Here is a 17,307-nt window from a genome sequence, read left to right on the forward strand (position 1 = left end):
CTTTGTTGACAATTTTTATATTTTATTGTTTATGTTGTATAATAAATCTCAAAAAAAAAGAACCAAATGAATTTTTTCAACCTTTATATTAAAACAAGAGGGTTTTGTACAGAAATCAATAATAAAATAATTTTGCTAACAAGGATATATTTACATAAAACAATATTTAACTTGAAAATTTGTAACATATCAACATTCAATAAAATCATTGGCCTATAGACAGAAATCATTGTAAATAAATGCCGAAAATGCATCATTAACCGAGAATACAAATTCATATTTTCTTATTTATGACAAATGATCTCCCAATTTAACAGGCCATAAAATCTCAACTACAAACATTCTCCTACCTTTTTCAAAAAATTTCTACTGTGAATGGCGATAATTTACTTAACGGACCCATACAACTTATAAACACATAAAGCTGCTGCGGCTACTGAGACTGTACAATGTAAGATTTTTCTGCGCGTGTCGTCTTTTCGTACTAATACTACTGGAGATGTCGCTGTTAGGGCACTAAGTATTGGAAGTCTAGCAAGTTTTCCTGGATCTCTTTCAACCTAGGTGAGAAAAAAAATTAAGTAACTTTATTACATCCAGTTACAGTGTTCACGTTAGGGTCATTGGAGGACAGTACTGAAATGTTTTAATAGTTTTCGCACTTTGGTTATACCGAGAGTTCGGTGTTGTTAACCTCGTTAATTTTTAAGGAACAGCTTATGTATTATTACATTTTTAGATATTCTATGTGAAAATCTAAGCATATTGTATACCTAAGTGAAATAATTGAAGGGTACACGGAAAAAAGGGGGCAGTGAATTTTTAACTTATGTGAGAAAAAAGGTTTTTAAACTTTCAATCTAATGCTACTAAAAAAGTATTTTTATTAAAGTAATAATTGTTTTTTTGTGTTTAAAAGATTATATGGTGCTTCTAATAATCATACTATTTTCTAATAATACTTATGTTTTGATTGTTTCAAAATATGTTTTGTTAAATACTTACTAATTATTTTATGTAAAAAGGGGGAATGTCAATAACTCAACAAGTTGGTATTTATTTTTCATGTTTAAAAAAATACAACGAAACTAACGAAAATATAAGTTATTACAGAAAAAATGAAAAATATGAAAAAATTAAAAAAACAGCAAACTGCCACCGTCCGATGTTCGTTTGGAAAAGAAAATGAATGGCCTATTTTCTAGATTTTCGCATTGATGCCCCTTTTGCAACCGTGGGTTTGCTTTGTTTAGGCCGCTGCTTTGTAGATTCTGGTTTCGGAGTAGCCTTTTGCTTCCTCCTAGCTTTTGGTTTTGGAGCCTTGCATGGAAGATGGGAATAAAACTTTTGAGCTTCCTCCCCACAGAATTTTTTAAGATCTTGAAGGTCCTTATACTTTTCAAACGTTATTGGCAACGGTTCCGTAAAGAAAGAGAAAGGATCTATGAAGTTTCGAAACAAAACAAATTTCAATTAACTTAAAGACTGCATGTTGCCCTGACAAAGAAATGGTAGGTATTCAATGTTCGTAAAACAAATCAAAAATAATAATATAGCTCACCTTGGTATGCAACGTCAGGAAGAATAAATTGTCCTGATAGTACTTTAGGATTATTTGAGCGTAGAACTGAACCTGGTTTATTAATCACATAACCATCCCAATATCTATTATACGTAAGTCTGTGTTTCAACATGCGTGGTGCTCCTTTTCAGCAATTAACTCCTTTATAGGCCTAGACTGAAATGGACATTTCTTCAAGTAGTGTTGGTCTAAGAACTGAGTCCATCCACGTTACTTTCAACTTCAGTTACACGAAAAGGCGATGGCTTTGAGCGAACACCTTCAAATTCTTCAACCCATTCTTTAGGTAACTCAACCCATTTATTTTGGTTAATGTTAGCCATATTACGATCGCACTCCAGGTATGAGTGTCCTCTTATTGGAAAGTGCATTTTAATCTTCTAATCGTTTGCCATGATAAACCAAATAATGAACAATCCGAAAAATTGTCCAATTTTTATTCTGGCCGCAGCAGGAGTCGCAAAAAATATTCAGTTCTTTAACGGCGGGATCCAGTTGCACCATTACTAAATAAAAAAGAAAAGAAGAAACTTCATTTGCTCCTTTGCAAGCAACCGTTTCGTCATAGGCATGAAAGTACGACTCGCCATTGGAAAGGACATGGATTTTAAACATACAAAACGTCAATTGCCTTTTGTAATATACGTCGTTTGTGGTAATATTCGGCACAGGTAAGTTCTTTTGGAAGTCCATTGCAATAGATTCTCGACTAATTGACTTCTGACTGTCTAACCGTGACTGGCGTTTTCGAGCATAGAACGTCTTGGCCTTTATCAGGTGTAGTTTGTTTTCTGTTGATAGCTTTCTTAATTTTCCCTCAGCTTTCAGTTTCTCCTTGCTACCATCGGAATAACTTTTGAGTCCATTTTCAATCGTACAAACTTCTGCAGCAAATTAGTCACAAGTGCTGCACGTATCTTGTCTAGGATACCCAAAACTTATATTAAAGTTTTCAGTAAAAATTTTGCGGTATTTTTCGTACGACACTTTATTACCCGGGTACTTTATTTTGTACATATTGTACATTTTTTGACATTCAACTCGGGTGGCAAATAGGTCCTCTTTGAGTCGACCTTTAAAAGACTTAATGTGGGTGCAAACTGCGTCAAAGGTGTCTTTAGTTATATACGATTTCTCCGGTTTTGATGTTGACCACGACCGTCTTTAGGCTGGACACCTCTTTTAATGTATCATTGAATAACTTCAATTTTTTTCTTTGAAATTCCATGTAAAGAACGGAACGCCTTATAACATACCGGAACCTCGATGATACCTCCTTCACTATTTACTCGCACACGATATGAATATGAACAGTCATGTAACAGAGCATTTTCTTCAGCTTGTCTAGGCCTATGTTGAAAAACTGTACTCACTTGTATAAGCCCACTTAAATAACTGTTCTTTTCATTTACCGTCATTTTATTAAATTTTGTTATTATATCAATCCTAGCTCTTTCTGTTACAATTTGGAAACATTGTAATCGTACACTATTACAATCAGGTCCAATTTCGTGGGTTGATGCCAGCAATTCCTTTTTAACGTCACTCATTCTCCCAAATATTTTCCGTTTCTTACTTGTCTTTGCTTGTTTATCGTCCACTTCACTATTCATATCTGTTTCTTCCATTATTTCAATAATTAAATCACGAAAACTCAGAAAAGAATGCCGTAGTAACACCAAGGTTAAAAACAAACATGTACTGACGAAACAAAACGTGTTACGCTGCATAGTATCGTACAGATTTCAATCATAAATTCCAATGTTGCGAATTGACATTCCCCCTTTTTTTGCTGTTTCGGTTTGACATTCCCCCTTTTTCACGTGTATGCTATATTTTTAAACCGCGATAAAATCTTGACCATCCTCGTTATTGCAGTGCAATTTAGGCTGTAAAAAAGATCATATTGAAAGGTGCATCCAGCGATGCAAAACTGAAAAATTGAGAAAATTGACATTCCCCCTTTTTCCCGTCAGTTAGCACTTGTCAGATTTTTCTGAAAAATTTTATATTCCTTAGGCTAAATCATCCAAAATCCTTCTAATTTTATAAATATAAAGAATGAGTAGTCTTTTATCTGTGCCATTCTTATATATTGAGTTTATGTGTGATCCAGTCATATCTTTGTTATCTCTTATAATTTTTTAATACTCATTAGATAGACTGCAATTTGTAGAGTTTAAAGGATTCAGATCATCTACCTATCGACATTGCCTCAAGTGGTGCCCCTCAGGGGAGCAAACTTGCTCCATCTTTGTTTTTGATTTTTATCAATGACATTTCCATGAGTATTGGCAGCCAGTATCTACTACTGGCCCATGAAATGTAATAAGATGTCAATTTTCTTGAGATTTACTTTGGTTACATTAAATGAGGAGCAGACTTGCAAAAATGCGGTTTGTCCAAATTGTAAATTTTCAGGAAACATCAAAAACTGGTGCTACGAATCGGTCTTACTTACCGAGTTAGGACTTTTACCAAAAAATTAGGAAAATTTAGGATAAGTAAATACTAGAATGGCAGACTAGAAGAAGCAAAAGTAACTTTGGTATTTTAGAAAAACATATGGACAAAATGCTATTTGCATGTCTATAGTGGACAAAATGCCTTTTGATTGTCATTTGGAAAAACTTTTTGGGTAAAATTATCACCAAAAAATGAAGAACCATTTTCTTTAAGCAGTATTTTTATTTTTTAACAAACTCAAATGAAATTAACATCTTTCGTATCGTTACAGTCACAGTCCTCACTTTCTTCAACATTGGTTTCAACCTCACACTGGCCTTCTAAAATTGGAATTAACCATTCCAATTCTGGATCCTGATTCCAGTTTTCTCCAGATAATGATGCCAATAATTTTTTTAAACTATCTACTTTTTTTCCCTTTATTTTATGACCCAAAGCTAATTCCTGTAATTCTATTTGATCGAATCTTGCTCGTGGTTTTAGGAGTGATTGAAACTTTTTGGTCTCATCTAAATTGCAATATAGTAAGTCAGTTTTCAGCAAAATATTATGGGTGGAACTTTTTTTCTTTAACAAAAGTCTTCGACAAGAATGAATGCCAGTCACTTTTTTCAGATGCAGCAAAAGTTTTTTATGTCAAGTAAATGCCAGTCAGTTCCAAGTTTTTGTACACCACCCACTTTGGTGTAGATATCCCAATATTGATCTGGAGTTTTTATAATACTATGAGACCTTAAGTTTTTTTCAATGCGTCCAAAGATACGAGCGGCGGGGAGATAAGAGTGACCTCTAATTGGAAATATTATTTCTATGTCCCTAATCTGCTCACATGAAAACGTTTGAAGCCAAAACATTTAAGCATGCACAACATGATTATTTTTATTTTGTCCTCCACACCCATCTGCAAAAAATTTTCATACCTCACTTGTTTTTTTCTTTCTCTAGTTGTTAAATTAATTTGTCGCTTTCGGCTGCTCCGGTCACTAACAATGTGCTCACCATCTACAGACTCCATTGTGATTTAAACTTCACGAAAAAGTTATGAAACAAACACAAAATACTTGTACATAAACTAAAACCACACCGACAGCCGAAAGGTTATGAAACAAACATGTTTACATCTGGACCAAACTCGATTTGTTTGTCTTGTGGACAAAATACTTTTTGTTTGTCTAAAGGTGATGGACTAAATGCATTTTGCATGTTCAGGGGATTTTCGCAATATATTTTAAATCGTACAAAATGTTGCGCCACCTTTAGTTCAAAATGTAAAAATTTGGACAAACTGCGTTTTGCAACTCTGCTCCTCAAACGATACCACACGTCCAAATGGTAGTTCATGACCTGGGGGGGCCTGTGTTGATAAAGAGTTAACCTTTATTGTTACAAATTAATTTGGACAATAATGAGCCCATAAATAGAGCATGCAACTGGTTCAATGATGTTCAGCTGTGGTTTGATGTTGGCATCTGTTTGGCATCACTAAACAGTTTCAAATCTATCCTTTCAGATAGAATTAGATTGTTAGTTATTTAAGCATTTAATGAGTTTGATCTTGTTATTTGTTACATTACTCAATTTATTATATTGTGTTGGAAAAAACATCTATGAATACAGCATTTCATGACCTTTAAATGACAAATAATTTAAAAATTGAATCTCTTATAGCATCAAAAAGCAAAGTTTGGGCCACCTTGTATTTCTGACCAAAAATTTTAAATCTGCTGGGGTCCATGATACATTTCATACTGCAGACAAATTTTCTAAAAATTTAAAATGGTATATAACCTGATGATCAAAAAAGGAAATTCTGCCAAATGTATAAAACTCTTAGTTTTTGAAGTCTTGAGCCAATTACATGTTGCTTTCTACTGTCTCTCCTTTATTTAAAAAAAGGAGAGAGGAGCTCCTGTTATTAATGTATTGGGAAAATAGCAACAATGTCCATTTGACAACTTTTAGTTAGGTTAGCTCATTATATTTGCAGGAAATATTTGGATGTATTATGGCGGGAACAGTGATAAAATCTCTTCCACTTGGGACATCAAGAACGATTGAGGCTTTTGAGTTAAGAACTTCAACATTTAATTCATAACTGCATTGGAATTCAATGCAGTATATGGCATTGGGAAAAGTGTTTTTGTTCATAATACAACAGCAGAACAAGTCAAGGAACAAGTAGAATGATGGTGTAGCACATTCCACTAAGCCTAATAATATCAAATAAGATAAATAAATAAGACTAGAAAATATTACTGGCATTCTCTGCTAGCATGACTCTACATGGAAAAAAAAAGGTGGGACTACTCATAAGGGATATGGTTGTGAAGTAGATGTACACTTGGCAACACATGTTTCATCAGGGCAACCAATTCCTTTGCTGCAAGTACCACAGTTAAAAAAGCCAGGTTTTATTGTAAAAAGATCACTGCAATTATTTGGAAACAAGCAGAAGTTAGATGTCATTGAAGTGAACTTAGTGTAAGTTACTTTAGTTCTTTATTTTTGATTTATTTGTTATTGCTTTGTGTTAGTCATTTTGGGAAAAACTTTGTATACATTTTAAAAGTCTTGAAACTTGTATACCATAAATTTAGGTCTGATGATGCTTTTGTAGCACAAATCATATGATACCTTTTAAAACATAAGAAAGATGATAACTACTAATTGTATGTTTACTAATTTAACATGAATGAGTGTAAACTCAGTTAGCATTAAATTAATTTTGTTGATTTATCTGAGCCGAAAAATCTATAACCATGTTCTTCTCTCCATAAGAAATATTCTTGATCTGAAATCATTTAAAAGAAAATTGCTACCTAAGGCTTATTACAGCATTGAGGAGTACCTGAATGACAACATCTGGCCTTATGCATTGCTGCATATATGAAGTATTAGTTATGTAATTTATCAGTGCTCTGTTCCTATTGATGTTTAGTTTTATGGATCTTTTTGTCGACTTCTTGTGTTGCATTTTTATGGTCTTTTTGTTTTTCTCATTATTTCAACACATTATATGTATGTATTTTGTTTAAATTTTAAGAGTAAATTGTAAGTTTTCTGTAATTATAATATTTACAAAAATTTACAAAACTTCTACACAAGATTTATAGCTATCTTCCAGAATATTATTATTATTGAATAAATAAATTTGTACCAATCAACTTGTCATATTTAATAAAGAGTTTCATATTTTTTCAATAAATAAATTAATTTTTTCTTATGTAAATTTAAATTGTGTCTTATTTTTCCCCAAAAAGCTGAGATCAAGACAAAAGTGAAGGCAATAAAATAACATGATCCTTAATACTTAACTTATTTAAAAGTGACTTACTTGATATTTGACACAATGATCAAATTGCCATGAAGCAGTATATAATCCTGTACATAATACTGAAAAAATTGCAAGTGGTGCTTGAGGAACAAAATTATGAGGCCAAACAAATCCTGAAATCATTTTATCAATTTGTCCAAATTCCAGCTTTACAGAAATTATGCCATACCAGTTACTACACTTGAGAAGCCACTAATAACAGCCATTTTATGTAAATAGTTGCCTGCTGTGATCCACCGAGCAGTTTCATCACCTAACTGGGAAGGCTCAATGACAATAATAGAACAACGAGACTCCAAAGCCTTTTCAAGCTCAACAACAAACATGTCCTGTGAGTCTGGTCCATCGTAAACCTCTCTAATAATCGCAATATTACTGGGGTGAAGGACCCTTCTGAAAATTATTACTTTTAGTAAGGGTATCATTTTTTTTTTGAGTTATGCCACTTACTCCTCTAACCTATCTCCACCACCGTCCATAGTGGTTTTTTTAAGCTATTTTTTAGTGGCTTGCTTTATTGTGATGTATTGTTAGGTTCAAATTGCTAAAAAAATTTATTGAATCATCAAGGTGAGTGCTAATATATAAAACTTAATGATATAAATATTTATAGGATTACATAGTTCTTGCTTACCTATTTGGTTTAAAATGGACGGATTATCATTATCTATGCTCAGATAATTTAAGGTATTTTAATTACTGATTGTTATTTTAGACCGGGAATACAAAGAAAATGAGTGACAATGCCAAAAGTCCCAAAAATACCTGAAAAAATATAAACTGGCTAAACAATGGCATGCGGAATCTTTGGACAGTTTGACTTTGACAGACCCGCGAAACGAACTGTCACAATCAGCTGTTTAGTGTTAAGAGGAACGGAAAAAGAGGAGACGAATTGTCAAATGTTTAGGTGGAATACAGTAGAGGACGCTAATGTACATGATCTATTTTTATGGATTTTCTTCAAAAGCATAAATTGTTAAATATTAGGAAATTTGAGTTCTAAACTAATAAAAATACTTGCGATGCAATATTTAATTTCCCGGAGAAACCATACATCGGTCTGAATAATGGAGGGATGGCTGCGGCGGTGTTCTGTGATTTCACCAAGGCTTTTCATTGTGTAGATCCTTCATGCCCTTGTTAGAGGGGCCAGTTTAACCTGGATACAATTTTATTTGATTATTCGGCAATAAATTGTTAGGGGATTAAGTGATCTATTGCCAAACCCGAGCATTGAGCATGGAGTTTCCCAAAGCTCAGTGCTTGAATTCTCTTGGTTTGTTGATGATACTTCAGTCTTATGGTTGGGAGCAGATACCAAAATATTAACAAATACTATTAATGAAGATGTTAAAGCAATAATGGAGGGGTATTATTATGTGCAACAAGTTAAAAAGAAAAACCAATATCTTAAATTTAAAATGCTCAGTAGCAAATGTAGCCTTAAACAATGTTTCAATACAAAAAAACTAATTTTTTGGGACTGTTCATGGATACCAAGTTAATGTTTGATGATCATGCCATGCCGTAAGGGCAGTAAGGTTAAATCTGGGACATGATTTCTAGACAGGTTTTTATTTTGCTTTAATTGAGTCCCAGTTAAGGTATAAGGTACAATTATGGGGTTTGGCGAGCAACCAATTAATGCAGTCAATTTTTGTACTTCAAAAACGAGCTATAAGATACTTGTGTGGGGTTGGTCCTAGAAAGCACTAAAGACATCTCTTTATTTGTGAAATAGTTTTAACATTGACAGGACATAAAATTAACATTTTTATTTTATTCACAATAAATATGGTCGACAAGAAATATAAAGGACGATTTAATAATATAGATCGAGTACCACGATTTAGCAATGATAATTTGGGATATTACTCATCCCCAAGACTTCTTGTACGTCATATATGATGCTTGTTCAATCATATATGAAAAGTGAAGAGTTTGGAGAGTGGGAGACTTGTAACTAAGCACTAAACACCAGACTAGTAACTAAACACCTCTATGGGGGCTTATTCATTTATTATTAATTTATTATTTGTTTCTTCTTTTATTAATAATTCTTATTTTAAGTATTAGTTCTTTAATATGTTCTATTTAAAATTTATTTCAAATTCAACTTAATAATTTAAATTAATTTTTCATCTTTGTAAGTAAGAGTGTTTATACAATAAAGCATTTTTAAGTTGATTGATTTCATTTGTAATGTAATGCGTTAGCTTATGTTTTCAATAATAAAAATATTTAATGCATTTATTTGTTTATTTATTTTCAGTAAACCGTTTTACAATATTTGACATAGGTATAACGCAATATACATATTAACCCATAAAATAAGTCGAATTTATTGCCTTTTACAAAAACGTACCATATATTCTTCACCCTTTACCAAACCACCCGTCTAAGTCTACAAAGCTCTCCTGCAAAGAGCTAACCGAGGTGTAAAATCTGGCGCAGTCTTTCTAGATCTCATTAAAGCCTTCGAAAATTAAGATGTGGCGCGATAAATTTATGTCAAAGCTACTCTCCTTTACCTGTCTTAAAAAAATCGTCACAAGTGGCATTTTTGCGAGTTTTCAAAGTGCTCGCATTCCCTCAGACCTGCTCATATCCCGTTACATCCCGGTATTTTCATGATGTATGGGACAAGAACAAGATGCTAGTATAGTTTGAAATTAAGGAAAAACGTTTTTCGGTGAAAAAATTACACATTTCAAATACATCTTTTTAAGGGATCAAAAAAAAAAGATCGCTTAAATAATGATAGACATCTAAATGGGATTACGATCCTGATATAGCTTGAGCTTGTTTTTAAGCTGCAAGAACTGTCTATTAAATAAATCCGAAAATATGTCTTTAGATATCATATTACAAGCATGAAGACAGCAGGCGATGGCCTCTTATTATTAATGCAGAAAATATCATGTGAAAGAATCCTTAGATTGACCTTAGGAACCCTAAAGTTAATATACCAAAAGTCAGGATATAGGGTCTACCAATAAGAATGATATAAGTTTAAATTGCTAAAAAATAAAAAAGAAAACATTATGTTTTAAACAAAATATCATTAAGATGTCCACCTCGGCTACGGCGGCAGACGTTTTGAAGATAAACCCAATTTTCAATCACTTTTTCTAACAAGTTGGGCTGAATTTCGGGAATAACCCTAGTTATGTTAACTTTCAACTCATTGATGGTTTGAGGATTGTTAGAATACACCTTCGATTTCACATATCCCCAAAGAAAAAAGTCCAGGGGAGTAAGATCACAGGACCTTGGTGGCCAGTTGATATTGCCATGTCGCGAAATTATTCGATCTTCAAAACGCTCTCTTAATAATTTAATTGTGGCTCGGGCGGTGTGTGATGTTGCTCCGTTCTTTTTATATGTTATCATGTCGCGGTAGCGCTCTCTGTTGACTGTCCCCCTGCATCCTCAAAAAAGTTTGGACCGATAATTCCACAGACATGCAAACCACACCACACAGTCACTTTTAACGGGTGTTTTAATGGCACCTGTACTAATTTCTGGGGATTGTTCTGACACCAGAAGCGGCAATTTTGCGTATTGACAACGCCACTAAGACAAAAATGGGTTTCATCTGAAAAGATGATTTGTTTCCCAAAATCGGCATTTTGTTCCAACTGCAACAGGGCCCAGTCGGTAAACGTTCTTCGCAAACCATGGTCAGCAGGCTTCAATTCTTAAATTAGAACCATCTTATATGGATGTAGGCCTAAGTCTTTCTTCAAAATGCGCCACAGAGACATTGGTGAAATGCCTAATTGCTGAGAACGGCGCAAAACAGACACATTGTTATTCGCGTCAACACTTTCTCTTACAGCGGCGATATTTTCAGCGGTCCTTGCACTTTTTTGTCGCGTTGGTGGCTTATTATCCAGAAGAGTGTACTCCCGTTCAAACTTATTAATTGTGCGCCTTATTGCAAGCTCAGAAGGCCGTCCACGATGGCCAAAATCTTCTCTAAGAGCACGATAACATGCTCTAACCGATTGCGCATTTTCGTAATACCTTTTCACGATAGCTATACGTTACTCTTTATTTTACTCTCGACACGTGTTTCGCTAACGATGTTAGCATCTTCGGGAGAAAATTAAAACTTTTTTTTTAATTTAGTTTTTTAGACTCTTAATCTCCCCCTGAAGATGATAACATCGTTAGCGAAGCACGTGTCGAAAGTAAAATAAAGAATATTGGTTAGTCCTGGAATTTATCTTTTATAATTATTTATCTATCTTCACTATTATATACAGAGAATACCTTGTCATAGCTTGGAATTAAAAAAAGTAGAGATCTGTTCGATCGGCTATTGACAAGGGCGGGAAATTCAAAACGTCTTGGAGTTTATGGAAGTCTATGAAGCTTAGATCTATCTTCACTATTGTTAACGGAGAATAACTTGTCACGACTGGGAAGTAAAAAAAGTACAGATTTGTTCGATCGACTATTGATAAGGATACCATGGTATAATTAGACTGTCTAAGTCCAATTTTGTCCTATTAATAAATTTTCTTACTACTGGTAAGCCTGGACTATAACTAACGATGTAATCCAAGAGTATCATTGAAGATGAAAGTTCATCGACATTATTAAGTTTTTAGTAGTACACCTGGACTATAAGTGAGGAATTTGAAGACGTGATCCCCATAGATAATCCAAGTATCTAATTTTGTTCATTTAATAGAAGTTCAGTTGATAAATTTTTAAGCACTGTGACCATTGGACTATAAGATAAGTGTATATGTCTAATGTTTTATTGTTAAGGGATTTTTTTAGTACAGGCACAATCAGAATATGTATGTACATTTAACGTTATTTGATTAATAGAAATTGAATTGCATATAGTTGATTAATAGAAGTTGAATTGCATTAGTACTTGGACTATCAGAGTGATTAAGCCTAATTATTCGGGCCTATTAATGGAATTTTTTGTTTAGAACATAAGTATAATTTTTTACTAATTATTGGAAGGTAAATTTAAAGATATTATTAAGTAGTACAAGCACACCTGGACTACAATAGGTGAGGATGAAAGTCTTAATGTGGGTTCAGTTTTAATTTGCAAAAATAGAAAAAATTGTTTCTAAGGATGATTTGTACATTTTTGAAAACATAATTAAATGTACTTTTTAATAAAAAAATAAATATTAAAAATGATGATCTAACACTATAACTGTTACCTATTATTTGGATGTAATTAAGATTTAGTATTAACAGCTTATATATGATTCTTCTTGCATTTTGGATATAATTAGTGTTTAGAAAATAAGATAACCAAACTGATTATCTAATGTTTCGATATGATTTTCATGTAATGTTTATAATGAATTTAATATATCCTAAATGTAAAACTCAAAAATAATAAAGACGATTTCTAAATAACACACGGATTTTATTACAATGAAATCAGATTAAGACAGAAGAGAATAAAATAATAAAAATATTAATATAAACGCAAACGACTAAATTAAGCTAAAATAGGGTTCTGTATCCGACAAGTGCACGCTTTTCAGGCCAAAACCCAAGTGTCCCTCATTTGGGTTCAAGTTGCCCTAGGTCCATTTGTGTAACCCGATACTTAAAGAAATAGTCATCTTATTTATGGGTTCCTAATGGTTTTAAAGATTTTTCCTGGTTCTTGTCGTCAAGTGGTGATAACATAAATTATTTAAAAAATTTTTTGATATCTTTTCTTTAAAAAAAAAACGAATATCTAATGCTATTACTGTTACCTATTATTCAGATGTAACTTAAATTAAGTATTAAGAGCATATATAGGATACCCTATACATTTTGGACATAATCAGTTAATAAAAAAGATAACCATTTATCTATTGTTTCAATCTGATTTCAATGTAATTTTTTAATTCATTTGCTATATACTAAATAATTTTTGATGTATTTTCTTTTAAAAAACTGTTCTTTATAAAAACTGTCTTATGATTTAATCGTCAGAACCAGTAAATAGCAAGCAATTTTTATTAGTAACATTTTACTTGGAAGGAATGAAATTTTGGAAAACTACGTTTGGATATAGTATCTACAAAGCTGGAATTCTTTTGCCAGTTTTTTTGTATCCACTGTTGTTTCTTACCATGTATATTCTCGTGGGTAAAAAAATGTTAAAGAAGCGCCCTGTGTTGCCTATACATACAAAAGCGCAATCCTCGCGAGTTTTCAAATCGAGTACCAAAATTCCCGCGTTGCTTCATCGCTACTCGTTTTCCTACGACGCGACAACCAACCAACAATCTCAATTCTCAATGGTTCACAAACACTACGGACTACGTACGGCATACCTTTTCGTTCACCGAGTTTTTCAGTCCAGTCCGAGTCGAACTGACGTGCGGCGTGTGACCCTGTTGCAGACGATCGGCGCTTTTATTTCGCGATTATTTCAGTTTTTTTTTTCTTATAAAAGCTGCTATTTCCGAACTTTTAGTTAGTGACTAGATATATTCATTTTGGTGCTTTTCGTTATAATGGCGTTGCCATATTTCTTGGACTATTTCGCTGATGAGCCTTAATTGGATTTTTCATTTTCGGCTTTAACTGTTCCGGTTTTAGTGCAACATGTCGCAGTGCAAGAAATTCGCCCCGAATATTTTTCACAAGTCGAAATGCTCGAATTGTTTTCGCCAGAGGGAGGAACATTCGGCCGAAGCCCTTGAATGTAATAGGGTAAGTCCTTAGAAAGACCTAAAGTTTAATATACAAAACAGTAATAACAGTAAAACTAAAATAAACAACCCCTTGCGTTATAAATAACCTTTATAATTACACTTTATAATTCAAAACATGTGATTTTGTTTACCTGCGAGGCAACTTGTTTACCTGGATCGAGGCTCATCTATTAGGTGCGCACAAAAATAAATACCTGACATATTGTTTACATGCCCTATTAATGTGCTAATATGTAGAATAAAAAAATCTTATTATCTATCTTTTAAACGACCTGTCACAGTTACTTTTATAAATAGATTTTGTAGCAATATTACTCACTGTACAACTGTGGCGCCCAACGTGGGACGTGATGGGTCATATTAAAACGGATTAAATGCTTTTATTGCCTTGAAAGTACATTTATTTAAGAAAGACGAATTTTTTGAGCATAATTTGGCTCTTCCTGTTTTAATTCTTTAATTTATTTATGGCGTCAGTAATATAAGAGCCATAATTTCTTAACAGCTCCTTATTTTAGAAGTAGGTTATGTGGTTATTCCTGTTTGCTTCACAACCGAGTGTAATGTAATGTAATACATGTAATGAGTAATGATTTGTTTATAAATATTAGAGGAGCCATTCTTTTTCAAACGAATATTTTTATTTAAAAAATTCCACTAATAAAATTATTATTTCTTAATAAATTTTTTGCATATTTAAAATTTATAAATGAATTTATATTAATTGATTCAATAATATTTTATCAATAAATTATATACTTCTTTTATTCAGGGTTGTTTTGCTTTAAACATATTGTAAATATTGACTTGTGTTTAAAATAGTATACAGTGTGGTGACTTTAACTGGAATAAATTCAGTTAAAACTAATCAAATTTTATCTCGCAAAATTCCTGAGACCCGTCGATTTTTGTTTATTTTTTTTCACATTTCAAGATAGTTTTTGTATTTTTTCACCTACAAGGGGGGTCCAAATTAACCCAAACTTTTTTTTTCAAATGGAAAGCCACTTTTTTTAAACTGTCATTGAAAAGAGCTCTTTTTACTGATTAAATTGCCCTATTTACTTTTGTGATTATCTAAAGAAAGAAATACGAAAGAAAAAATAAAAACCATTAAATTATTAAAAGTCTCGAGATATTTTGTGTTGGTAAAATTTTGGCGTGTTTGTTTATTTTATTGGTATGGAGACCTTTCCTGACATTGTTGTAGTGTCACTGTTAAAGTGAATTTCAACCAGTTGTTAAATAAGTTAACTTATATTGAAAAAATGCCTTATTTATCCGAATCCCACAAGATTAAAATCTTAATGATGAATGGTTATGGGGACAGAAGTCGTACTCAGCTAGAGGTTGTCCACTTATTCAGGCAGAAATATCCAGATTTGCCACCTATTAACCAAGGTACGGTTAGTAAAATCGAAAGCAGATTTCGAGAAGTTGGGCACGTGAGGGATGTTTCAAGACAAAGGTCTTCTAAAATCGATGAAAACACCCAATTAAATGTATTGTTAGCGATGGAAGAAAATCCGGTAACTGCAGCCAGAAGAGTAGCTCGCGAAAACACTATTTATCATAAATCTGTGCTAAAAATGTTAAAAAGTGCAAACAAACGACCTTATAAAATGCAACCCGTTCAAGACTTATTGGAAGACGATCCAGATCGCAGAGTTCAGTTCTGTTAATTAATGATGAACGCCATTGACGAAAATCGCATATCTTCGGAGTGGATCCTTTTTTCTGATGAGGCTACATTCACCCGAAATGGCCATGTTAATAAGCAGAACTGTCGCTACTAGTCGTCTGATGAGAACCCACACTGGGTAAGGGAAACTAATACACAATATCCCCAGAAAACTAATGTTTGGGCTGGCATAATTGGTAGGCAAGTTATAGGGCCCATATTCTTCAATGATACTTTAACTGGGGAAAGATATCTAGAATTTTTTAAACATGAACTAGTTCCAGTCTTACGTGCCTTATATCCGAGTCAGTTCGATCCAGATTTGTATGATGAAAAAATCTGGATGCAACAAGATGGTGCTCAATGTGCCAAAATAATTTGATGCTTAGTTTTTTCAGGCAAATCACCCATAGGAGGTTGAATTGACTGAGGCCTACATCTAAAGCATCTAACACATTTACCAAGAATACGACGAATAACGGCTTTAGATGACGATATCCAAAATTGCTGTGTAATAAGAAACTGAACACTCTGCACACCAGCGTGAAAATGCTTTAAATGAAAAAAAGTAACTACAAGCCTTGTAAACTCGTGATTACTGGGTAGGAGAGCGGGATAGTTATTGTTAAAACTTAAAGAATGTTTTAATCTACTACCGACACGTAGTATCCCAGCACTATCTAGGAAAACATTCAATTTTCTAAACGCTTTCGAAGGTATTTTATTTCCTTGAATTAACATTATATCCGAGAAAAAGGTTTGCGACTGAACATGTCTAACCAAAAGCATTAATGCATTGTGGAGTTCTACCAAAGTAAGGTTACCCTCATATTTTTTGCGGGGCAATGAAATATTATGTTTATAGCGAAGAATATAGGCCATAATGCGTTTCAGTTTGTCGAGCGACGAGAACCTTGAAATAAGATTATCCAGAAAACCCTTAGAATAAAAAATTGAGAGACATGTTTTCTTTTCTTCAGGTAAATCATGTAAAGTTGAAGGATTGTTTATGAAGGGGATCCAGTTGCGAGTTGAGCTAATTAAAAAAACTAGGACCCGCCCACCAAAGCGAACTATTACATAACTCCATAGGGAGCAAACCTCTAGAACCGAGGTCGGCTGGATTATTCTCAGATGAAACATGATGCCAACAAGATAAAGGTAATCTTTCTTGGATAAAAGAAACGCGGTTACTAACAAAAGTACTCCACTGATGCGGAGAGGCTTTAATCCAAGAAAGTGCTATTGTAGAATCACTCCAGGCGTATATTTTATTGATAACAAAAGATGTTTTATAAATATCGTAAACATGTGATAGCAAACGAGACAATAGCACGGCCGCACAAAGTTCTAGACGTGGTATAGAAAGGGTCTTTAGTGGTGCAACTTTTGATTTTGCGCAACTAAAACGAGTGGTTGCCTGACCGTTAGGTAGTAAACTACAAAAGTAAATAACGGCACAGTAACCCTTTTCGGAGCCAGCACAGAAACCATGTAGTTCCAAAGTTTCAACAGGAGAATAAGGAAATAGTAGGCGAGG

The 17,307-nt window shown here is 33.3% G+C and overlaps 2 protein-coding genes across 3 annotated transcripts in view; one reads left to right on the top strand and one right to left on the bottom strand.

Moving 5' to 3' along the window:
* Nucleotides 1-67: 67 nt before the first annotated feature.
* On the bottom strand, nucleotides 68-8,209 carry LOC126745546 (transmembrane protein 11-A, mitochondrial). Of its 2 annotated transcripts, none has more exons than XM_050453427.1 (5): nucleotides 8,017-8,209; nucleotides 7,833-7,926; nucleotides 7,552-7,772; nucleotides 7,383-7,495; nucleotides 68-560 (listed from the first exon to the last, which is right to left on the bottom strand). In XM_050453427.1, the coding sequence occupies exons 2-5, from the start codon at nucleotides 7,859-7,861 to the stop codon at nucleotides 387-389; spliced, it is 537 nt and encodes a 178-aa protein (XP_050309384.1). In that variant the 5' UTR covers nucleotides 7,862-7,926; nucleotides 8,017-8,209; the 3' UTR covers nucleotides 68-386. The 2 variants fall into 2 exon arrangements, with proteins under 2 accessions (XP_050309384.1, XP_050309383.1); XM_050453426.1 differs by having other exon boundaries at nucleotides 7,552-7,775; nucleotides 8,017-8,208.
* A 5,462-nt stretch (nucleotides 8,210-13,671) lies between these two features.
* Nucleotides 13,672-17,307, top strand: part of LOC126745527 (protein outspread) — a 204,117-nt gene continuing 200,481 nt past the window's right edge. Inside the window, exon 1 of the mRNA XM_050453404.1 lies at nucleotides 13,672-14,084. Coding sequence (XP_050309361.1) covers nucleotides 13,977-14,084 — 108 coding nt within the window. The 5' untranslated portion in view covers nucleotides 13,672-13,976. The remainder of the gene's footprint in view (nucleotides 14,085-17,307) is intronic.

The sequence above is a fragment of the Anthonomus grandis genome, chromosome 16 (assembly GCF_022605725.1).
Source record: "Anthonomus grandis grandis chromosome 16, icAntGran1.3, whole genome shotgun sequence".
Classification (NCBI taxonomy): domain Eukaryota; kingdom Metazoa; phylum Arthropoda; class Insecta; order Coleoptera; family Curculionidae; genus Anthonomus; species Anthonomus grandis.

Excerpts from the sequence above, each read along its gene's own strand:
- LOC126745546 (XM_050453426.1), bottom strand. The coding sequence starts at position 7,861 with ATGGACGGTGGTGGAGATAGGTTAGAGGA. Across the intron at positions 7,776-7,832 it reads GGTGGAGATAGGTTAGAGGA|AAGGGTCCTTCACCCCAGTA; the intron begins GTAAGTGGCATA and ends AATAATTTTCAG. Across the intron at positions 7,496-7,551 it reads CTTCTCAAGTGTAGTAACTG|GATTTGTTTGGCCTCATAAT; the intron begins GTATGGCATAAT and ends AAATGATTTCAG.